This window comes from Labeo rohita, chromosome 7, assembly GCF_022985175.1.
Source record: "Labeo rohita strain BAU-BD-2019 chromosome 7, IGBB_LRoh.1.0, whole genome shotgun sequence".
Taxonomy (NCBI): Eukaryota; Metazoa; Chordata; class Actinopteri; order Cypriniformes; family Cyprinidae; genus Labeo; species Labeo rohita.
Genome location: NC_066875.1, coordinates 15,549,530 through 15,574,685, shown reverse-complemented (window position 1 = coordinate 15,574,685; position 25,156 = coordinate 15,549,530). Strand labels below are relative to the sequence as shown.

At 34.5% G+C, this 25,156-nt stretch overlaps 3 protein-coding genes across 3 annotated transcripts in view; 1 reads left to right on the top strand and 2 right to left on the bottom strand.

The window, feature by feature from the left end:
* tbc1d19 (TBC1 domain family, member 19) overlaps positions 1 to 6,845 on the bottom strand; it is a 33,854-nt gene extending 27,009 nt beyond the window's left edge. Inside the window, exon 1 of the mRNA XM_051115689.1 lies at positions 6,746 to 6,845. The gene's annotated coding sequence lies outside the window, so the exon portion shown is untranslated. The remainder of the gene's footprint in view (positions 1 to 6,745) is intronic.
* cckar (cholecystokinin A receptor) lies at positions 1,243 to 13,654 on the top strand. The gene is made up of 5 exons (XM_051115690.1): positions 1,243 to 1,644; positions 1,981 to 2,232; positions 5,561 to 5,819; positions 8,419 to 8,546; positions 11,406 to 13,654. The coding sequence occupies exons 1-5, from the start codon at positions 1,518 to 1,520 to the stop codon at positions 11,990 to 11,992; spliced, it is 1,353 nt and encodes a 450-aa protein (XP_050971647.1). The 5' UTR covers positions 1,243 to 1,517; the 3' UTR covers positions 11,993 to 13,654.
* Positions 13,655 to 20,456: 6,802 nt separating this feature from the next.
* Positions 20,457 to 25,156, bottom strand: part of rbpjb (recombination signal binding protein for immunoglobulin kappa J region b) — a 61,684-nt gene continuing 56,984 nt past the window's right edge. The window contains exon 11 of the mRNA XM_051115098.1: positions 20,457 to 23,260. Within this exon, the coding sequence (XP_050971055.1) occupies positions 22,924 to 23,260 (337 nt within the window). The 3' untranslated portion in view covers positions 20,457 to 22,923. The remainder of the gene's footprint in view (positions 23,261 to 25,156) is intronic.

Genomic DNA, 25,156 nt, shown 5'->3' with positions numbered 1-25,156 from the left:
TAGTGCTAGGGCTTTTTGAGTTACTATAACAAAACCTGCGTGTGGTCTTCTTCAAAAGACTTACCCTCTAATCTGTATGTTTTACAACAATGTTTTATACGGCTGATAGTAATCTTAATCAGTTAGTTGTATGTTATGCACTAGCATAGTTGTAGATAGATAGATAGATAAATGGTTGTAGAATAGTTGGGGCAAACACTTTTATATTATACTATACTATAACCTATACTTGCACATACGTTTACCTACTATACACTTAGTTTTACATTGTGTTGAACAAGTAAAGCTGTTTAGAAGCATTTAAAGTCTGTGTTCCTTTTACAGGGCTCTTTCTCTCTCTCCAAAATCTATTAAGCATCTTCCAGGCTGTTATGTTTAGAGGTCAGTAAATGACCCTAAAAAGGCACTTAAAACCTCTCTCAGCATAAACCAATACTGTCAAGATAGTAAAACAAGATCCAAAAGCACATAAACTACTTCATTTGTAAATGTAAGCCAAAGCATTTCATTTCAATATTATTTAAAAGGGTTGTGAAACTACAGTTGCTCAATTCTGTGTAAAAGAATAAACAGAGTTAGTGGGAATGTGACAATAAATAATTAGCTTTACCATCACAGGAATAAATTACATTTTAAAATATATTAAAACAGAAGCCGTTTTTTTTTTTTTTTTTTACATTGTAATAATATTTTACAATTAAACTGTATTTTTATCAAACAAATTCAGCTTCTGTGAGCATACAGGACACTTCTTTTAAAACTTTAAAAATTATAATTATTCCAAACTTTTGGCTGGTATGTGTACTGGATATAGTCAGCAGCTATTGATCACCTTATATTTCTCATAAATTTAAGCATTTGTTTATTTTTATTTATTTATTTTTGTTCATGTTTTGGGGTGTATGTCAAACAAAACTGAGCACGATGGATGAGGTACACAGTTTGTGTACAAAAAAATAGATTATTAACTTGTCTTCTTGTCATGCTGTAGAAAGGTTCCAAGTTATGTGATTTATTGGGTGTCAAAAAACATATTCAACGTGTTGGTATAACGTTCACAAACAAACAAACAAAAACAAATAAACAAACAAATAAATAATTAAATAAATGCTGTAACTATTTAGGAAATGTATTGGGGGTGTACTGTATTCATGGAAGGTGTCTTAGTGAGAAAGAGAAGGCGGAGTCTGCGGTTCTGTGGACGACAGCTCTGATCAACTGCATTACTTCACATGACAACTTATGAGAAGGAACGCTTGATGATACACAGGATTGGATGTACCATAACTATCCATTTCATTCAGTTTGACATCTCAAAAGAAAATCGTTTTGTCCTAAATATATAGTTATGAATTAAGATAAAAGCATGTGTCTTAATATAGAGTGTAGCTCTCTGGCATTATGGCAGAGCAAATGTTGGTGTTCTTTCACCTGCAACAGATGAAGAGAAATTCATTTGGATAGATATTTGGTTTTTTTTATTGCAAAGGATAAGTCATCAGAAACAACAAGCAAACATGGAGACGTTTACAATTCACGATATGCTCATCAATTCCACTGATATTTATAAAATATTATGCGGACTGGGAATCGGAAATTTGTCGGAGTGCAAAAATGACAGCAGCGGCACGTCCGAGCCAAAAGGTAAAGAAAATATTACACGTTTGCACTGCATATTACTTTGCTGTTTTGTTAAGTACTAAAAAAATAACTTAATATTTATGGAAAAAGTTGTTTAGCATCACTGAATCATCCTCAGTGCATTCACGTTTACCAACGAAACTAATTTTATGAGCCGTATCAGTTAACAAGTGTTCTTTAAGGTGACACTTACAGGTTACTACATTTTACAGATTCTGTGCTGAAAAGTTGTGAACGAGTCTAGACAGGTCTTGTACAACTGCATCTGAGTAAAAGTTGCATACTTGTTCAGTCTTGTCAAATAACACTTTCTTTATTTCTTTCGTTTTTGTTTGTCAGACATGAACCAGACGGTGCGGATCGTGCTGTACGTGCTCATCTTCCTCCTGAGCTTCATAGGAAACAGCCTCATCATCACTGTTCTGGTGCGGAACCGGCGTATGCGGACGGTCACGAACCTGTTCCTGCTGTCTCTGGCCGTCAGTGATCTGATGCTGTGTGTCTTCTGCATGCCCTTTACACTTATCCCAAACCTCATGAAGGACTTCATCTTCGGCACCGGCATGTGTAAGGTGGCCACATACTTTATGGGTGAGTCGGTTTGATATTTGTAGTTCACACTTCACTTTAGGAATAGCTTAGTGTTTGGAAAAGACTAGCTATAGTTGGTGCCTCGAAGTGAACTTTATGTCCATACATCCCCTTACAAAAATGACCATAACCCGAGTTTCTGCAAAGATACCCGTTGATATAATTAGTCCAACTGTAAATTAATATGAGAAGTTCCCTTTTCAGAATTTGTTTGATATTGTGATTGGTGTCTAGTTCCAAGTGACTGAAGTTTTAACGTAACATCTGTAGTACCTGCAGGCATGTGCTTAACACCTGTAATTGTAAATTTACCACTTTTAACCTTTTTTATATAGATACACTCAATACATTTTTTTTTTTTTTTTTGAGTTCACTGTAAGTATGCTGGTGTGTATGTTGTAAGTGTTACAACCCTCCCGTATGGTCAGATATGATATTTGTATTTTTTAAACATAGAAAAATGGCTTGCATAATTGTTACAAATAAACTACTAATTCTATTCATTCAGATGACAGCAAATAATTTAATATATATTTGATTTTCTTACCTTAAAAGTAATACTTTTCCACAGAGACTTGCAGCTTATACTGGTCAGGAAGGTTGTGGTAAAATACTGTAGTAAATTGTACTTCATTTTATTACTAACTTTAAAAAAAAACTTTTTCAAAACAATGTTTTATTACATATAAAGCAAGTATTAAATTATTATTATAATAGTTATTCTTTTTTCATTAAATATAAATTATGTGCAATTATATGTAAGCAAGTGGTAACAAGAACCATGAAATTTGGCTGGTATTGGTATATTTTGCCAGAAATTTTGAGTGTATTTTTATAGTATGGGAACGTTTACATAAAATGTACTGACTTTACAAGCTTCTTTATGCCCTAAAAAGGTGAATCTGATAACATGGTATGCGAGAGGCAGACTATAAAGAGTCTCCTAACTAAAGGACATTACTTAATGTTCCAGCTGCTTTTTTTTTTCTTGCGTTTGGTTATAAAAAAAGGTTGATTTCAAAATTCTAAAGCACAGACCACAAACAGCGAACCTAATAGCACTAAAATGCATTTTATTATATTGTAAGCCTCAATCATATTGGCAAGACCATAGTTTTTGGAGTTTTTGGACCATAGTGTGGAAGGTACATCCATTGTGAATTCGTATTTATGACTTGTTGAATTTTATGTAACTGTAATTCTCATAACTATTTATAGCCAGGTTGGTTACACACTTCCAGATGCTACAAATGTGCCATGTAAACAATTTAATAATTAGACAGCGCCACTGCGTGATATCTCTGTATTTGATGCATCAGCATGTTTTATGTGTTTGTTTTGTGCGTATCTGTAACACTTGCTCATGATAAAGCTGACTTAATTTACACACCCTGTTGTTAATACCGTGTGGGTTATGTAAACATTCATAAGCAATCAAGCGCTGTTGATTATTCAGAGGAGAGCTGCGCTCCTACTTGTTTTGCGGCATTGCACTGTTAAAGTGCCTGCAGACATTAACTATATTGACAGTTCATGCCTTTGTTATCAGGGCTTGGAGTTAGTTTGTTATGAAGTTTTCCTGTCTGTTTCCATTTTTGTGTTTACTGTTGTTTATAGAAGCATATACACACCCTGACAAAAGTCTTGTCGCCAATCCAAGTTGTAGGAACAGCAAATAATAACTTGACTTCTAGTTGATCATTCGGAATCAGAAGTGGCTCATATGAAAGGCAAAGGCCTCTAGGTTACGCTTATTTTACCAAAATAAAATCTTATCATGTCGTGATTTTTAATTATTTAATTAGGACAGAAAGGTCAGACTTTGCTTAGACAAAAGTCTTGTCACATCTTTAAAGGAATCAACCAATCACAGATTAGACAAATACTGTAATTAACACATTCCCAGGTGTGTAGAAGAAGAACCCCTGCACACCCAACCTTCATTTGAAATGCATCCTGACCTGACAGCATGCCAAAGATTCAACCACAGACCAAAGTGCTGATCATCAAGAGCCTGAAGACCAAGTCTCCTGCTGAGGTGGCAGACATCTTTAATGTATCTAAATGTCAAGTGGAGAGGATAAGAAAAAGATTTGAAGAAACTGGTGAAGTTCATGACAGGCCCAGGTCAGGCAGACCCCGTAAGACAACTGTTCGAGAGGACCGTTTATTGGTTCGACAGTCCAGGGCCAGCCCTTTTTCAACTGCAGCAGAGCTACATAACAACTGTTCACCAGAAACCCCTGTATCTACAAGAACAGTCTGTCGAATTCTCTCACGCAGTGGTCTCAATGGCCGAATTAGTGCTCAAAAACCAGCATTAAACAGAAGACAACTAAAAAATTGTGTTGCATTTGCCAAGGCCCACAGCTTGCAGGAAGGATGGACTGTGGAAAAGTGGCAGAAGGTTGATTTTTCTGATGAATCATCTATTGAACTGCATCCCAGTTGTCGCAAATACTGCAGAAGACCTATTGGAACCCGTATGGACCCAAGATTCACACAGAAAACAGTCAAGTTCGATGGAGGAAAAATCATGGTTTGGGGTTACATTCAGTACGGAGGCGTGCGAGAGATCTGCAGAGTGGATGGCATCATCAACAGCCTGTGGTATCAAGACATTCTTGCTGCCCATTACATTCCAAACCACAGGAGAGGGCAAATTTTTCAGCAGGATGGTGCTCCTTCTCATACTTCAGCCTCCACATCAAAGTTCCTGAAAGCACAGAAGGTCAAGGTGCTCCAGGATTGGCCAGCCTGGTCACCAGACATGAACATGTCTGGGGTAAGATGAAGGAGGAGGCACTGAAGATGAAACCAAAGAATCTTGATGAACTCTGGGAGTCCTGCAAGAATGCTTTCTTTGCCATTCCAGATGACTTTATTAATAAGTTATTTGAGTCATTGCCGAGACGTATGGATGCAGTCCTCCAAGCTCATGGGAGTCATACACAATATTAATTCTTTTTCCACTGCACCATAACTTTATGCTCTGTACTGCACATCATTTCTGTTAAGTGACAAGACTTTTGTCTAAGCAAAGTCTGACCTTTCTGTCCTAATTAAATAATTAAAAAATCAAGGCATGATAAGATTTTATTTTGGTAAAATAAGCGTAATCTAGAGGCCTTTGCCTTTCATATGAGCCACTTCTGATTCCAAATGATCAACTAGAAGTCAAGTTATTATTTGTTGTTCCTACAACTTGGATAGGCGACAAGACTTTTGTCAGGGTGTGTATATCAGACCGTCTTAGAATCGGGATACTTTAACAAACCCAGATTTATTTCTGTATGTGGAATTGAGTTCTGTGTGTTCAAACACACAGGTATTTCGGTGAGCGTATCTACATTTAACCTGGTGGCCATCTCTCTGGAGCGGTACAGTGCCATCTGCAACCCCTTTAAGTCCCGCACATGGCAGACGAAGTCCCACGCTGCAAAAGTCATCACAGCCACTTGGGTCGTGTCTTTTCTGCTCATGCTGCCTTATCCGATCGGCAGCACCCTGGTGCCTTTCATGCGCAGTAACAACAGCACAGGCAACATGTGCCGCTTGGTTTGGCCCAGTGATGTCATGCAGACCTGGTAAGATTTATGAAGACTGTGTTTTTTATTTGTACTTTTAAGGATAAGCTGTTAAAGGTATAAGGGCCGGTATAAAAATTCTGTCATCATTTACCCTCATTTTACCTGTGCACTGTTATGTTTTCAGCAGCAGTTATTTACACTAAGTCTACAAAAAAGCTCAATGTTATTTATGCTGAGTGTAAATACTGGTAGATACTGTTTGCACCAGGTTTAAGTGCAAATAATGATAGATGATATTCACACAAAGAAGTGTAAATAGCAGTAATATACTGTTTGTACTAAAGGCAAAACATCTGAGCAGTGGTGGGTGGAGTTAACAGGATTATTTGCTGTTAGTGTAAATAGACATTGGCTTTTTCTTTCTGTGAAACACAAAAGGAAGCATTTTGAAAAATATTCATGCAGATCTTTTCATACTATAAGACTTTATATTGAGCAGGTATGTTAATGCTGAAATACACTACACAGCGTTTAATATCTGAGGCATCAAACACTTGCCGACTTTGTCAATTGTGGCAGAGAAAAAAACTGGGCATCATGTGATAAATGACTAAGGATAACACACTACACTGAAATATAAAATAAGATAAAATAAAGTAATACATTTGACAAGAAAATACTATTTTAGTATTTTCACGTCAAAATTGTTAAATTCAATGAGCTTCTAGCCATTTCTCTGTAATTATTTGTGAAATTGTCTAGCAATTTTTAAGTGAAATACCCTACACCAGTAAATCCTTTTTTTAGTGTACCTTTCAAGTTGTTCCGAACACAACAAACCTGCATGTCATTGCTAAGATACAAAACACAAATGAAAAAATAGTGTTCTAAAATGTGCTCAAAATATCAAAGAGTTTAAAATCTGTGTCCATAATTCATTACACTTTTTTTTTTTTTTTTTTGGATAAAATCTGCAAACTTACTGTGACTCTTGGCTCCTCCAGACTGCAAATCTGAAAAAAATCTAGGGAAAAAAAAAACATGTAGTCTTCAGCCTTCACTGTAAAAGTGGTCCAGTAAATGCACTATATTCTAATGAAAGTGAAATATTGTATGGATCAGTGCTGCAAGAAACCTGCCTCTATGTTAAGACGTGTTAAAAATTAGTCTAACCAACTATCCAAATTGTGATTTATCAGTCTTATTTTTTTAGATTTAAATTAGACCTGCAATTTTAAAGCGGTCATGAACTGCCTTGTTTTATTATTTTGCACTGTTCTTTGAGGTCCATTTATAATATTATCAAGCTTTTTACATCAAAAAACATAATTTAGAAGTAATAGGCTATTTTCTGTTCTGTTTTGACAACCCTCATCTGAATGCTCAGTTTGAATAGGTGTGTCAAATTGTAGACTCAGAAATAAATGCCCACTTCTGTGACTGGCTGACAGTTGTGTGTTATTTGGGTTAAAAACACATAAATACTCATATCAAACGATCTGTAATAACAGACAAAGCAATAGTGATCACGTAATAAAAAGAGTCATTCACACTTGTGTGGTGCAACATTACTATCAGATAAAATATAGTCGGCACAGCATCATCTTTTGGTTTAATTTTTTTTGCAAATCCTGGATCAGATTGTGCTTTGTAATTAAACAAACTAGCGGTAAAATGAAGTGAACAAAGGGTCAAGTTCTTACTGACTCTTTCCTAATGTTGGGATTAGAAGGGAGGCAATGCAAAGAGTTTTTCCACATCTTGGCCCTACACATGGTCTTGTCTTCAGAGGCATTTTTAGCATTTTGTTTCTTGTCATTTTCATTACATGCGTGAATCGGTGGGCAGGGCTAAACAAGGGAGTCATGTGGAAGCAGGCCATTGATCTTCTTCTGTTTAGGCAGTGTTTAGCCACACTATTACGTCATAAAATAGCACATTTTAGACTAGCAAGAAAGTTTTGAGTTCTGAAACTTACATGATGTTTTTATAGTACAATTATATGACCTCTTGTATGTCAAAAGATTAAGGGAATTTTTCTTTCTCAGTTCGTGACACCTTTAAAGGAGAAGTCCACTTTCAGAACAAAAATTGACAGATAATGTACTCACCCCTTGTCATCCAAGATGTTCATGTCTTTCTTTCTTCAGCCATAAAGAAATTATGTTTTTTAAGGGAAACATTTCAGGATTTTTCTCCATATAATGGACTGGTATGGTGCCCTGAGTTTGAACTTCCAAAATGCAGCATTAAAGCGGCTTCAAACGATCCCAAATGTGGTTGTAAACGATCCCAGCCGAGGAAGAAGGGTCTTATCTAGCGAAGCAATTGGTTATTTTCATAAAAATAATACAATTTAAATACTTTTAATCTCAAACGCTCGTCTTATTTATCTAAAAAAACATAATTTCTTTACGGCTGAAGAAAAAAAGACATGAACATCTTGAATGACAAAGGGGTGAGTACATTATCTGTCAATTTTTGTTCTGGAAGTGGACTCCTCCCTTAGGTAACTACCTTTAAAAAGTTATGACCACAAAAATGTGTAAAATGAGATGACAAACCAGGGGCGTGTTTCCCAAAAGCATTGTTAACAATGGTAGAAAGTTCCACTGAACTCTGCAACTGACGTCTTTGTATTTTTATTTTTTTTTAGGTATATTTTCCTGTTGCTGATACTCTTTCTTGTGCCTGGGATCATAATGATGGTGGCTTATGGCCTCACCTCACTCGAACTCTACAGGGGAATCAAATTTGAAATGGCTAACAGAAAGTCAAACAGAGGTATGGTGAAAATATCACAGACTTTCCCAACCTTAATAATTCAGATGTGGACTTATTGTATAAAACTCTAAAAGAGCTGTTTAGACATGATGTCAATTTGAAGGACAACCCAGAAGGCTAATGTGCTCTTCATATGGAGACGGAAATATTGTAAATACTAGTTTTCCGAGTGCATGAATGACCAACTGAATTCAAGATGATATACGAGTTGCTGAGTTGTGAAAGTTCGTTGGAAGAAGCATGTGGACGTGACCCTTGTGGAAACACTGATCTGTAATATAAATAATATCATAAAATATATAGAGAGAGATCAATGAGCAGAAAGCCAATGACAATTCTAAATTAAAAATGCTTATGTGTTAAAAATATTTAAACATTTGTAGCTAGATTGTACATGGGTCATTCCTGGGATTCGGTAACATTTCTACTTGGAATATACATTTTTTTCAACTACATTTGATTTATTTTCTACATATCCCACATAATTAGGAACATATCAATCCTCCAAAAAAATCATTTCCCACCTTAGGCATTAATGACCTTTTATTATGTTCAGATTTAGACACTTTTATTCTCAACCCCATAATGGACAAAATGGGATTGGTTTAAAAACGATTTTACACAGGACTTGTTATAAAACAAATATCTACTTACTGCTTACTGTGTCCCTGATAACAATTTAATGATAACAAAAATGTAACATTTATCATTTTTTTCTATGGTTTCTTTATTTTTGTAAAAAAATATTTTAATTTAGAAGTTTTTACTGAAACCACAGTTTTATTGTTTTAGTCCTTAACATGTCAGACAGCAATCGAATAAGAAATGCTTTCATTCTTATTTAGCTTCCCTATATTCCTGTGTTTTTTCAAAAATATTAATGTGACAAGGTGTGACGGGGTTGAAGTCTATAACACATTTGAAGAGAGACTGCTTTCAGTTTTCATTTTTAGTTTCGTTTCTCTCTTATATTGTCCCCTTATATCTGGTTCAACATATCTGAATGCACAACATTGTCTTTCTGCTGCAAATTTGGGAGTAATTTCGGTTGTAGGATGCTTGTCAAAGTTTAAGTGGACATATTACATCAAAAATTCTATTTATAACAGAAATATGAGTTGTTATAATGTTGCCAAGTGTATATTTACTGAAACCAGTAAATATATACTTATAAAAATTATAAGTAAAATTAAAATTATTAATAAATGAAGTAAATAACTGGCCACAAACCTGTCACAAGTTTACGACCCTGTAACAATGAGAAATACATATATTTGTGACGGGGTTGAGGTTTTTCACTCAAAATGGCCACTGTTCGTTATGTAGTTAGGAGAGTAGAGCATATACGATGGCGATAAAATAAGTACATGGCATATACTTATGCAGTAAAATAAAATTGAAAAATAATAGTTTTCCATCTTAATTTTATGTGACGGGGTTGAGTTGTTAAGTTTGGCAGTACCCTCCCTGACTATAATATACCTCCAAAATATGAATAAAAAGTCTAATACTACTTACCTTTTTCTGCACCACTATTAAAGAGACCTGAATGTCATAATTTCTGGTAAATTATGTCACATATGAGCAGAGTCTAAATTATTATGGCTGTAGAATGGTTAGTGTGACGGGGTGGAGTTTAGACTAAGGGACGTTTTTTTTTTTTTTTTTTATAAAATGTCTTCTAAAATATTCTCTTTTTTTTTAGAATTTAAAAACAATTTTTTTAGAGTTTATAAAAATATTCTTCACAAGAAAGGAACACAAATAAATGTTTACATCATTGCCAAAAATCACAGACACTATACACATTTTGTTTGTTTTTTGGTGAACCACCTTAGAAACTATTACCTAATCCCAGGAATGACCTACATAACCACCCAGTCAGATGTGATGTTGCAAGTTCTGTTTGCCTGCTACTAAATTCAAATTACAACAGTTATATGCAAATATCAGAGATAATGAAAAGCTGCTTTAGCATTACAAACAGTGAACTTAAAAGATAAGTTCACTTCCAGATTTGAAAAATTCCTGATAATTTACTTACCCCCATGTGATCCAGTCTCAGGGAAAGTCTTCAGTCTCAAAGAAAGTAGTGTTTTTGAGGAAAACATTCCAGAATTTTTTTTTTTTTTTTCCATATAATGGACTTCAGTGGTGGCCAGCAGGTTGAAGGTCCAAATTGCAGTTAAGTGCAGCTTATCTAGTCTTATCTAGCAAAACAATTGGTCACTTTCTAAAATAAATAAATAATTAACTTATATACTTTTTAACCACAAATGCTTGTCTTGCACCTACCTGAGCTCACGCATTACTTAATCATATTGGAATGGTCACGCTTGACATATGCGGAAGTACCAACCAAGTGTTTACAAAGCAAACGTGCGAAAAAATAAAAGGTAAAACAACGATGTCGAAACAATTTTGAAGTTTGAAGAGTAGGAGAAAATGAAATTGAGTTTTTAGCACTACCTACCTTTTTGAACCAGTGTACACGGATGAAGAACTAACCATGTGTGACCTTTCCAACGTGATTACGCAGTGCTTGAAGATACGTATGCGCATCGCAGAGCTAGTCCAAGATGAGCATTTGTGGTTAAAAAGAGTATAAATTTGTATTTTTCTTAGAAAATAACAGATCTTTTCCCTAAAAACCATTGGCCACCATTGAAGTCCACTATATGGAGAAAAATCCTGAATGTTTTCCTCAAAAACCTTCATTTCTGTGCGACTGAAGACAGAAAGACATGGACATCTTGGATCACATGGGGGTGAGTAAATCAGGAATTTTTTATTCTGGAACTGAACTTAGCCTCCTTTAAATCACATTATTACAGTTTCATCCTCATTTTTGTTCACCAGAGAAAGAATATGGCACGTCCAATCCAAAAAACGGTGACAGTGATGGCTGCTACCTCCAACCGTCCAAGAGAAAGCGTCCCGAACCTGTGACGCCCAGCTTCAGCAGCCCAAAATCCAAACTGAGAAGGGTTTGCAGCAACAGCCCTACAGCAAACCTCATGGCCAAGAAACGGGTCATCCGCATGCTGCTGGTGATCGTGGGGCTGTTCTTTCTCTGCTGGACGCCGATCTTCGTCGTTAACGCCTGGCGAGCCTTTGACAGACGCTCAACCGATCGTCTCCTCTCAGGAGCGCCGATCTCCTTCATCCACTTGCTGTCCTACACCTCTGCCTGCGTCAACCCTATAGTCTACTGTTTCATGAACAAACGCTTTAGACAGGGCGTGCTGGCGACGTTCAGCTGCTGTAGGGATGATTTCGACGAGATGAGCAGGAACAGCACTCGACGGAGCACCAGAGGAGCTGGAGGCCTGGGAACGCTGTTTGGAGGAAACGGTGGGACTAGACAGGCTGACGGTAACACACAAAGCTCAGGAACACTTACGAGGCTAACTGACACCAGTATCCGTGGCTCGGCACAGGCGTAACTGATGCTCGTCCCCCAAAATTTTAAGAAGTTGAGTAAAGAGTTAAAAAAAAGGACATCAGTGCCATTCAAAGCTTTGCAATGGATAGTAAAATGGCTGCTATTGGAAGAGAGACTAGTTGTACTGATGATAAATGAGAGCACAAGTACGCAGTGACTGCCAATAGCACTGAAATGCGGAGAGAATCCAGTGCTTAATTTTAGTATGTCACTGTTAAATAAACAGCAGCATCAAATGGAGCAAGACTGTGGCCTCCAGTCCTCATTACAGCTCTGACTTACAAACTTACAAAGACTTTATAAGCCATAAATAAGTTTTGTCCATGAGGCTCTGTAATTTTCTGGCTTACCTAGAAGAGAGGGACGATTTGCTTTACTTTTCTTGGTATCTTACTTTATTTTTGTGTGTGTTACTGTTAAAACAATGGTCCAGATGTTTTGAGAACATTCTAGTATTGCTTTTAACTACACTACCATTTAAAAGATTGGTTGAGGTTGAGAAGATTTTTTGTTTTTTGAAAGAAAACTTTTATGCTCACCAAGCCTGCATTTATTTGATCTAAAATACAGCAAAAGCAGTAATATTGTGAAATATTTTTACTATTTAAAATAACTGCTTTGAGTATAGTTTAAAACGTAATTTATTCAGCATTATTACTCCAGTCTTCGGTGTCACATGATCCTTCAGAAATCATTTTAATATGCTGATTTGCTGTTCAAGAAACATTTTATTACATTTATTATACTTTATTATTATTATTATCAATATTTAAAACAGTTAAGTGCATTTTTTCAGGACTCTCTGATGAATCGAAAAATCTACAGATCAGCATTTATCTGAAAACAAAAGCTTTTGTAACATTATACACTATACCATTTAAAAGCTTGGAGTCAGTATTTTTTGGGATTTGAGTGCGTAGTGCTGAAACCCTCTTGTAATTGTTAGAATCGTCACAGATCAGCGATCTCCGCGTAAAACTGACCAAACGGTAAGTCGTACAGACTTGAAATTTCGGAGGATGGTAGTACTCACACTGCCTACGATGTGACCCAGGCTCGCCTCAATCGGCCTGAAGGGGGCGCTACAGCGATCAAAAGTATGAAATCACCCATAGCTCTTAAACCGCCAGTCTAAGGCTCAGTTGTCTTATATTGTTGGAATCCGTGGCTCACGCCGGACAAAATGTGCCTTAGATTTAATTATGATTCAGGTATTTAGCATTTTGTTGAAAAACATACTTTTGCGAACTGGTCCTAGGATTCTCTGCCAAATTCAGAATACTTATGTAAGAGCTCAATCTGAGGTCGAGGAAAATAAATCACGGAGCTTTGCCACTTGGTGGCTCTATAAGTGGGAAAAAACAACAAAAAAAAATGGATTTAACTGCGCAACCATTTGTCCTGTCAACATAAAAACCGTTGTGTCTGGTCTTGGTCCGAAGTGCCACAAGTGTTTACAAGGACATTTGCATATCTCAAAAAACATGGCTGCCATTGGCTGACAAAATTTGAGCACCGGTTAGACAAGGTTAACGGAGGGCGATCGGAACGAAACTCGGTGGGCCTGTTCGACTCACGGCTGCAAAGGTCTGAGAGAAATTTGAAAGAAATCGCTCAATTCAAAAATAAACAAAAAAAAAAAACACTGCAGTACAGTTCTCTGGACTCTCTAGGCCAATAATTATCAAAAAATGTTGAAATTTACCCTTCGGGAGGCTATATCGGGGTTGTTTCAGAAAGGAGAACTGTCCAAATTTACCTAAAATCCTATAAAGCCTAAAGGAAAACTCAAAACTTCACGAAATCTACTGAGCACATGCAACGGGTGATTCTAAACATTCAAAGTTTTAAGGGGATCGGATCACAGCTGGTGCTATAACAGTCATAAACGTTAAAAACATGATATTTCTATGGTACATGACCTGGATTTGCCAAAAATGCTTTTTTAATCATTGATTTAGGTGATTACAGGCTTGATAAATAATGTCTATTTTTATACATACTTAAATGCCTTAAAGCATTTGAATGCCGGTAATCGCCGCTTGCAGCTGTTCTTCTGAACTTTCTATTCATCAAAGACTATCAAACATCAAAATCAAAATTCTACTCAGCTGTTTCAACATAATAATAATAATAAATGTTTTTTGAGCAGCAAATCAGAATATTAGAATGATTTCTGACAGATCATGTGACTGGAGTAATGATGCTAAAAATTCAGCTTTGAAATCGAAGGAATAAATTACATATTAAAATATATTTAAATAAAAAATGTAGTTATTTTAAATAGTAAAAGTATTTTATTATTATTATTATTTTTTACATTTTACTGTTTTTGATATACTTTGGACCAAATAAATGAGCCTTGGTGAGCAGAAGAAAAAAACATTAAAAAATCTTACTGTTCAAAAACTTTTGACTGATAGTATACACTACCATTCAAAAGATTGGTTGAGGTTGAAAAGAATGTTAATGTTTTTGAAAGAAGTCTCTTTTCTGCATTTATTTGATCAAAAGTACAGCAAAAACAGTAAAACTGTGAAATATTAACTGTAAAATTGAAAATAACAATTTAAAATAACTGTTTTCTGTTTTAATGTATTTTAAAATCAAATTTTTCCAGTCTCCAGTGTCACATGATTACTAAGAAATCAATTCAATACTATACGCTAAATTGCTGCTAAAGAAATATTTCTTATTATTTAGCAATGTTAAAAACTGCCATGACACATTTTTTTTTTAAGAATTCTTTGATAATTAGGAAGTTTAACAGAATTACATTTATTTGAAAGATAAATCTTTTATAACAGTATGTCTTTACCGTCACTTTTGATCAATTTAATGCATCTTTGCTAAATAAAAGTATTCGTTTCTTAAAAAAAAAAATCTGGTAGTGTAAATATCTGACATCTGAGATCAGTTTGGAGTGTACGCTGACTTATATTTGCTATTTTGTTCATATCTGCTTTAGTAATAACTACACAGATATAATTCAGTTTGATAAATGTATGACACGCACACTTTAAAAAACCTTTTTGGATTCTTTACTAATACTACATAAACATGCAAAAATGTGTGAACGGTGTACAAAACATCCATATGTTGATGTGTAGCATTAACTGCTTTCTTTAGAAAAGTACACAGTACTATGTCTTTATCTTGTGTTAGTCCAGCCGTACTGTTTGTACATAGAGTCTGTCCTTATCAATGCCTGAGACTTTTCCCACCTGTTGTGCACTTCAAAGAACCTACTCAAGGCTGCTTCTGACATCTGGGCTATTTTCACCAGGACACATGGTCACTATTATACTTGTTTGTAATATCTGTATATGCCAAACTCACATTTTTATTTTCCTCTCTCATTGCAATGAACAATTATTTCTAAATTTAGCAGCATAATAGGTTGCTGTTGAGACGACGCACATGTTCATATGCTCCCCCGACACTGACTGTATGTCTGTACCTAATGACACTGACACATTAAACTGTGTAAAGTCTTAATCAACTGTCTGATGTCTATACCAGCCCAAAAATAAATATCTACTTATTAAAGAAAACCTTTCCAAACACTGAGGAGATTCACATATGTCAGTCTATGTATCATGAATATTTTAGGAGTGCTTTGTATAAAATGCAACCTGAGGGTCAGACCAAAAATTTTCCAACAAATGTTTTTTTTTTTGTTTTGTTTTTGTTTTTCAGCTGCGTTACTTGTGAAGTGTCATACATCAAAAGTGAGCTTTTCTATGGTTGTATTTGTTTTTATCAGACATGTCGGAAGTTATACATGTTTTGTTTTATTTTTTACTAAAATTTTGAAAGCCATTCATAAAAAGCTATCTGGACGCTCCTGTATGATACGGTTAACATATGGTGGAGGCACCTAGTTAACGATTAATGTGATGGAAATTGTCATGTTGGCTTACTCTCTCCTGTAGAACTTTTTGAAATATCTTAGTTTTTTTGTCTATAAAATGTCAGATTAACTTTAATAATATGGACAAAAACAGCTGAACACATTCCTTAAAATACACAGCCTTTCAAAAGATTTTTTAATGTTTTTTTTTTTTTTTTTTTTTTTTTTTTTTAAAGAAGTCTCTTATGCTTATCAAGGCTGCATTATATCATGAAATATTATTGCGATTTAAAATAAGTTTTCTGTTTTAAAATACTTTAAAATTGAATTTATTTCTGTGATGCTGAATTTTTATCAGCCATTACGTCTTCAGTGTCACATGATCCTTCAGAAATCATTCTGATATGCTGATTTATTATCAATGTTGGAAACAGTTATGCTGCTTAATATTCTTTTGGAACGTGTGATGTTTTTTTTCAAGATTCTTTGATTAATAAAAAGTTAAAAAGAACAGCATTTGTTCAAAATTAAAATCTTTTCTAACAATATAAGTCTTTACTATCACTTTTTAATCGATTCAATACATCCTTGCTGAATAAAAGTATTAATATTTTTCAAAGAAAGAAAGAAAAAATGTACACACTCCAAATTTTAAATGGTAGTGTATATTGTTACAAAAAATATTTATATTTTAAATAAATTTTGTTCTTGTTAATGTTTTATTCATCAAATACTGAAAAGTATAACAGGTTCCAAAAAAAAAATTCTGAAGTATCATGTGACACTGAAGACTGGAGTAATGATGCTGAAAATTCAGTGTTGCATCACAGGAATAAATTCCATTTTAAAGTACATCAAAACAGAAAACCACTATTTGAATTTGCAATAATATTTCACAAAATGTCTATTTTTTCTGTATTTTTAATCAAATAATCACAGCCTTGATAAGCAGAAGACTTACAAGTGGCAAAAAAAAAAAAAAAAAAACACCCATAAACTTTTGACCAGCAATGTATCTTCTTTTAGGCTTGAGTAAATGATGACAGAATTATTTTTGGATGAAGTATCCCTTTAAGAGAAAAAAAGAAAACCCTGGCAAATGTGCAAGTTCAACCCAGGCTACGAAATAACTCAAGCTTGCTTTATCACATCTATCAGCCATTCTGACAAAAAAGAATCTGCGAAATGACATAAAGTGCAGAGAGAACCAATAAAAAGATTTGGGTGGCTAAATGGAAATACAGTTGGCTGACAGCGTGGCGCTAAATATTTAGGAAATTCTTTCCGAAGCAGTTCGGCAACCTAAAAAATGAGGCATAAAATGTTATTTAACACCATCAGAAAGCCCGTTCAGGCTCTTTTAAGAAGTTGCACAACTATAAAAGAAATTTACAAAGGAAATAAATCTCACTTTTATTTCTGGATTTTTATGCCAATATTGCAGTTTTTATTATTTAATGACATATGGAACTGAGCAGGTGCAATATGTACAAAATCAAACAAACAGACAAATGAAACAGAACTAATGTTTTTGTTTTTTTCTGCCCCCTTGTTTCACATTAGGGCACATGATCCTAACATCAGCGGCCCATTAAGGACTGAGATTGCTACCATACTGATACCTCTGAATATTATAACTACAACAGACCAAAAAGGAAAAAGAAAAGAGGGAGCAACAAAAGAAAGAAAGACTGACAAAGAGTAAGTGAAAGGTTAAGAAGGATGGAGGACGAACTGCACACGTAAAGCCTAGGACAAAGCATCAAATTAGGCACAGCAGGATCGCTTTATATGAAAAGTGACCGTTACACTCTGTAAGCAACTAATCTAGACAAATGTGGTTTTCTCTAAGTGCAAAACCAGCGGAGAGGGTGAATTACCAAACTAAAACCGTCCTAAAGGCATAATAACTTGACACATGCGGTCAACTCTCCAGATGGTAAAACAGAAAACAACATGCCCTGTATAAGCCTGTGATTACATGTTCAGGCAAAACAAGACAACATTATGACCATATTTTAGCTCTTTGTATAAAAGCACGGAACTAGAAAACCACCACTGCGTTTGTCTACGGTACATTTTCCAATCTTCTTTTCATCTGTAACTATTGAGATATCTTTGAAAGGCTGCCTTTCGTGCCATGTTTGATAAGCAGTGCGTGAAAATGTAAGTATAAGACATTTGGCATATCACCTATACATTGATCAGAGCTCATTAAGCACAAAAAGTCATTTTTGGAAGAGCAAAGTTAATTAAGAACTATAAAACCAATAGATGTGTATAAATGACAACATAAAACTAACGATTTGTTCACTTAGATTGCCATTAAATGTTTTTAAGGCTAGGTACATGACCTCTACATACAAGCCTCGGACATCAAATGAAACTTCGAGCTCTTAAATTGATTTAGAACTGAGAGAAAAATGATATATATAATGCAAATTAATAGATTTTGTTAGAATGTATCCTCCGATTTTCAGATATGGGTCAGAACAAATCCTTCATTCTAAAGCTCAACACCTTCGAAAACGAACAAAAACAAATGTAAACAGTAAAAAACAGCAAGATTGTCAATCGTTTTGTTTAGAGAGCAACATAATGCACTTTACCACCATAGTAAATGAGGGGCAGAACTGAGTAAATCCACAATGTAAACAAAACGTGGAACAGAGGCAGCAATCAGAGTGACGGAGCGCTTCAGAAATGTTCTTGATGATATATTGTGCTATGCTAATGAAAACATGATAAAGTCACACAGAATTTACAGTCTGAATTAATCGCTTTCTTTAGTTTGTGTAGGAATTGTTTCAATGATGTTGTATCGGTTCAAGGCGGACTGGCTTAAAGCACTTGTTTTTGTTTTTTTTTCTTTTTGGGGTCATGATACCATATAAATCAAGGGAAGCATTTGAATTGTACTGAGAAAAAAAAACAAAACAATAGAAAAATACAATACCACATTGCATGGTAAGCTCTCACAAAGACAATCACTTAAATTAAAATCCATCAAATATTACAAATTAAATGGACTGTTAAATGTGGGCATAGTAAAAGTTTAACATGAATGACAAATCATTGGGGAAAAAAAATAAAAATGCATCCATGCTATTGCCCAGTGCCATCTTCCTCCAAATGGAAGTGTGCGTTTACATGAATTGCAAGAATTTGATAAAATGGAAGAAGAATATACTGGAAACCAAGTGCAAGAGCTTCAGGTATGATGGCGTTAGTGCCACATTAAAAACAAAAACAAAAAACTAAGATTACGAGATTAAAGTTGTAATATTTTGAGAATAAAGTCGTAACTACGAGAATAATGTCTAAACACTATGAGAATAAAGTTGTAATTATAAGAAATAAAGTTGAAATATTACGAGAATAAAGTCAAAATGTTTCTAGAATAAAGTCAAAATATTTTGAGAATAAAGTCAAAATTACGATAGTTAAATAGTAGCAACTACAAGATTAAAGTTATAATATTTTGAGAGTATTTTCTAGCCTATTGCACATGCAAATGGCCCAGATTGGGAGAACCGGGAAATATTCCAGTCTCAGGTTTCAAATTCTGTCAGTTTCATAGCAAAATACAAACAATATGTCAACATGTCGTTACAATAATGTGTTTTTAATGTGGCGTGGCAGATCGTTCCAGCAAAAGCACGAAGCTTGCTATTGTGGTGCTGGAAAACAGATAACGAATGCAATCGCAGGCATGAAATATTATTTCTAAGCATACTGTCCCTGCGAGTATAACACATGGTATGATTTCTGCTAATAATTCCACATATATTTGTTGTAAAAAAGGTTAAATAAGAGAGCTACAGCACAACCCCAAAGGGTGTTGATTAGGTGTGTGAGCTGATGTTAAGATAAAAAGTTGTTCCTCTCAAAATATTATAAATTTAATTTCTACAATTTAAATTCTCGAAACATTTCAACTTTATTTTCTAAATATTTCGACTTTATTCTCACAATAGTGACTTTATTCTTATTGTTTTTCAAATTTCGACTTTGTTCTCGAAATATTTGACTTTATTCTAAACATTTCAACTGTATTCGAAACATTTCAACTGTATTCGAAACATTTCGACTGTATTCAAAACATTTCGACTGTATTCTAAATTCTAGTTGAAATTCCACAAGAACAAAGTCAAAATATTTTGAGAATAAAGTAAAAATATTTCGACTTTATTCTCGTAATATTTTAACTTTATTCTCAAAATATTTCAACTTTATTCTCGAAATAGTGACTTTATTCTTATAGTATTTTGACTTTATTCTCATAGTATTTCGACTTGACTCTCGGAATATTTCGACTTGACTCTAGAAATAGTGACTTTATTCTAACAGTATTTTGACTTTATTCTTGAAATATTTCGACTTTGTTCTAAATTCTAGTTGAAATTCTACAAGAAGAAAGTGGAAATATTTTGAGAATAAAGTTGAAATATTTAGACTTTATTCTTGTATTATTTCAATTTTATTCTCAAAATAGTTTAACTTTATTCTCGAAATAGTGACTTTATTGTTGAAATATTTCGACACTATTTTCGAGATAGTGACTTTAGTCTTGAAATATTTCACCGTTATTCTCAAAATATTTCGACTTTATTCCCATAGTATTTTGACTTTATTCTCATAATATTTCAACTTTATTCTCGAAATTTTACGACTTTAATCTCGTAGACTTTGTTATTTTTTAACATGGCACTAAAACGCCATTGTAGTACAGGTTAAACTACCTCATGGAAGATTTTTGCAAAGAGGCCATCAAGGACAGAATAAAGACATTTTTAGCAAGAGTTGAAGATGGTGAAAAGAAAAAGCTAGTGGAGGCAACAAGTGAACTTTTTTTTTGCAGAAACATTCAAGTTACAGTTTTTCCCAAAATATACTACATTATAGGCCAACAATGCTGGAGTATTGCCTTGTTTGACGGGTCACCTACTTGTACTACACTACAGATTTTCCAAGTAAGGAAGACAGTGGAGAATCCACGCAAATCTACAAATCTACCAAAAGGTGTCTGATTAAATTAGTATGAAGAAGAAGTGAATATGACTCTAGTTGAGCCAGCTGTTCTTCATGACCACATGAGTGTGGATCAGGCTGGTGAAAAATCAGTGGCTATTTCCACAGACCAAGACACAAAAAGTGACCTATACAGTATTGCTGTATGCTTACATCATTGAGACACACATTTAAAGGCCATTAACTTCCATGTTTCTAGTCCCACGATGTCCTTTTACTATCTGGACAATAACATTTAAGATAAGGACAAACTTGAACACTAAACACCCAACCGTTTCGACGAGAAACACCAAGGACATAACTGGGTTAAGAGCCACGGACACACGAAAAAAATAACAAAATGGCTGAATGGTTTCTCTTTTTCTTTCTTTGTTTTTTTGTTTTTTCCTTTCGTTTTTTTTACAAATGGACGCATAAAATTCAAGTTAAATTACTGTACATAAAAAAGAAAGTCACAAAACACTATTAGTGCTGGTTGATGAGTTCATTACAGCTAGGTTGTTTTTTTTTTGTTTGTTTGTTTTTGTCGTTAATACTAGTCTACTAGTTGGTGAGACACCAAGGCCACGATAAACACATCAATGACCAACGGAGTAAAGCTTCCTACTTTTGGTGTGCGAGAGGCCACAAATCCCGACATACGCTTCAAATATTCAGAAAACAGAGACAACAATGCAATATAATATCTTTGGGTATGTTCGTATGTATTAGACATTTAAATCTTCTAAATCCAAACGAAAACTTAAACGTTTAGGGAGTTTATCAAAAATCGCATGTAAAAAGGCTTGGTTCCTCTCGTTTGTAAACCTCCTTTTGAAGGGGTGAATTAAACGGGGAACCTTTGTTCCAGTAAGGCCACATCTAATAGTAGAGCACGTCTGCAAATCGTCCATTTTTGAGACCGTTTCAAATTTCAGAAAATGTTAATGGAAGATCAGGAAGACAAAAAACTGAATTTGAGAAAGGAAATGATATAAAACGGCACTGAAACTGTAGGAGTCTAAACTCATGTCAAACTTGAACGAACTTTTACATATATCCAACTACGGCGAACTTTCCGATATTGATATGTGAGATCCTACGTGTGCTCTAGAAACTACACTATGGCTACCGTATCGAAGAGACACGTTGCATCCAAAGCCTCTACATTTTGTGTTTTCTGGTTTATATTCGCAAATAAGACGTAGAAAGATGGCATTGTTCCTTTTGTGAGATTTAGACACATCGATGAAATGTTTAAAGGAAGCGTAGCGCATATTGTAATGCAGGCAAGGCAGAGGCATTGCTTAAAGCTCTTTTCTTTTTAAAGACTTCATAAAATGATAACAAAAAAAAAAACAGGCCCTCTGAGTTTCTCCCAAATGAAAATTTAAAACAACTAAACTGAATGGAAAACAAAAACGGTATTACAAAACACAAAGTATCAAAACCGAAGAAGTCCAAGCTGTATATGAAAGTAGCTATATACAGAAAACGAACAAAAAGGCGAAGCTCAGAGGAATAGAACCTATTTGGTAACAAAAGCGTACTATAATGTTTGATATAAAAAGGTATGGAGAAAAAAAAAAAAAAAATGTACCTTTACTAAAGCTTATACAAGATCCTTGGTCCATAAAAACTGTCATCTCGCAATTTCAATGTGACCCTTTTCCTAAGAGTTTAGACCTCCCAGGTTATGATACATCTCACCTAATCAGACCGGAAGGAAGAAACGCAAGAAACTAAACGTAATTTTCAGTCGATGCTTTTTGTACACAGTTGATGTATCATTGCTGTGGTCTCGTCTACATGTCTTCTACACCGGGTGCTGGTGTTTCCTCTCAGGCATTGTCTATTGCTAGCACCAGACCGGCTCCTTAGAGAAAACCACAAGAGGGCACAGGAGAACCATTTCTCACAGCCACAGGTTTAGCCTTTTCCGCCCATCTATCCCTTGTTTTCCGTCTCCGGGTTTTTATGTTGAAATTCAATATGCAGCACTTTTACAAACAGTTTGTAGTCTGTTGAATTTGTTTCACGTCGTGAGTTTGTGAGCACCGCTGCGTGTGTTATAACACCACGGCCGCGGCTGCATTGGAGGACGATGCCGTGACGGCGTTAGCTGTGCTGTTGGCACCGTAGGGCGCCGTTTCTCCGTTCCCTCCCGCGCTGTTCCCGGTCGTGGAAAGCAAGCCGGTGTTGCTCGCTCGTAGGATGGCGCCGGCCGCGCTGCAGTGCGGACGGGGACCGGGTTCGGGTGTGTATGTGAACGTGAGCGTCGTGGAATAGATGATACCGTCGTTACGGACCAGCGTTACAGGGACCTGCACCGGCTGCCGCACCCATCGCCAGCCCTCGCGGAACGCCGAGATGTCTGGGACGACGCACAGCATGCTCTCGCCACACCTTTAGAGGAAATATAACGTCTATTAATAATTCAGTCCGTCACTGACTGCAATATGTTTAACCGACAGGAGTAATAAAAGCACATATTTTTCTTTAACGACCACATTAGGCTTTAAACAAAACGTGTGGGGTCTTGTTCACTTCAGTTTTACTAGGCAGAGGCACTTCGGTCAACTTACGGCCTGTCAAAACTTAACATGGCATTTACTGCTGCATTTAACAGGTTTGTAAGGATTTAGGACACCCTTGTGAAAATATAGTGTGTTTGACTATATTGAGTGTACTTCAAATCTCTCTTTTTTAATGGTAGTTTAGTTTGCAGATTGTATAATATTAATTACGAGGACTCCTTCTTTAAAAAGTGGGCTTTCAAATGTCAAGGTTTTACTTTTACTTGTGCTTTACCTGTACTAAAATACATAACCTTTAAAGTACTTGGTTATATATTTATATTTGTATACTTGTATACAAGACACTAAAGTATATTTCAGTTTACTATAAACACTTGTCAGTACATTAGGCAGTACTCTTATTTTATTAATTATGAAACTATATATAAAGATATGCTTAAGTGGCTCAAAAGCACTTAACACAATTACCTATTTGCATTTAATATAAATGTAAAGTAAAATGAATTTAATTTAATTGCAATTAACATTACATTCAGTGCACACTTAAGTATATTCTTTTTCATGTATATTATTTATATAATAAGCGCTTCTTTTTAACATGGGACACAACAGATATTAAACTGAACCTTTAAATTAAAATGCAGCTTAATTTAGAATTTAGTATATTTTATATATATTTGTTGTTTTTTAAAGAAGTCTCTTCTTCTGCTCACCAAGCCTGCATTTATTTATTCCAAAATACAGCAAAAGCAAAAATATTGTGAAACATTAATAAATAAATAAACACACATATACATATATATACATATACATATATATATATATATATATATATATATAATTTATTCCTGTTATTAATCACATTTATTTCTGTAAACCTGAAAAATATAACTACTCCGCTGTTTTCAACATAATAATAATAATTATAATAATAATAATTGTTTGTTGAGCAGCAAATCCGAATATTAGAATAATTTCTGAATGATCATGTGACTGGAATAATGATGCTAAAAATTCAGCTTTGAAATCACAGGAATAAATTACATTTTATAACATATTCAAATAGAAAAGAGTTATTTTAAATAGTAAAAAATATTTCAAAATTTTACTGTTTTTGCTGTACTTTGGATCAAATAAATGAGAAAGAGAAAAAAAAAAATCTTACTGTCCAAAAACTTTTGACTGGTAGTGTATATATGAATTTCATTAGCTGTAAACTGGTTGGCTTATTATTTCAATATGATGAGCTAAAAGAAAAATGATTTAAGTCATTATGACCAGTAAAATATCTACTTTACACTTTAAAGGTCTATATGAAAAAGAATAATCTTTGCCTTTGAAATGTTATTGCATAAGAGTACTCAGTATTCAGTTTGAAAATGTACAATTACTCAAGTATTTTACACTCTTTTTAAAGATCTAAATCATGCTTTTAAACATGTATATTAGTGGTGTCAACTGATTAAAAAAAAAAATTAATTGCAATTTTTTTTTTTTTCAAATGAATCGTGATTAATCCCACCTAATGTTAAAGTTTTTAAATATACTTTTATATTGCAATAATTTCGCATTCAATCTTCAAATTACAACAACATAAAGAGAGTATATTTTTAATATTTAATTTAATATTATTTAATATTAAATACAGCACTAATTTATATTACAGAGCTTTTGATGCCTGTTTATAATTGTATTCATTAAAAGTCCCACTATAAAATTATCTGTTCATAGATTAACAGAATTTCAAAACCTCTTGGATTTATAA

Bases quoted from the DNA above. Each gene is read 5' to 3' on its own strand.
- cckar (XM_051115690.1), top strand. From the start codon at position 1,518: ATGGAGACGTTTACAATTCACGATATGCTCATCAATTCCACTGATATT. The intron at 2,233-5,560 runs GTGAGTCGGTTT...TCAAACACACAG, and splicing joins GGTGGCCACATACTTTATGG to GTATTTCGGTGAGCGTATCT. The intron at 5,820-8,418 runs GTAAGATTTATG...ATTTTTTTTTAG, and splicing joins AGTGATGTCATGCAGACCTG to GTATATTTTCCTGTTGCTGA.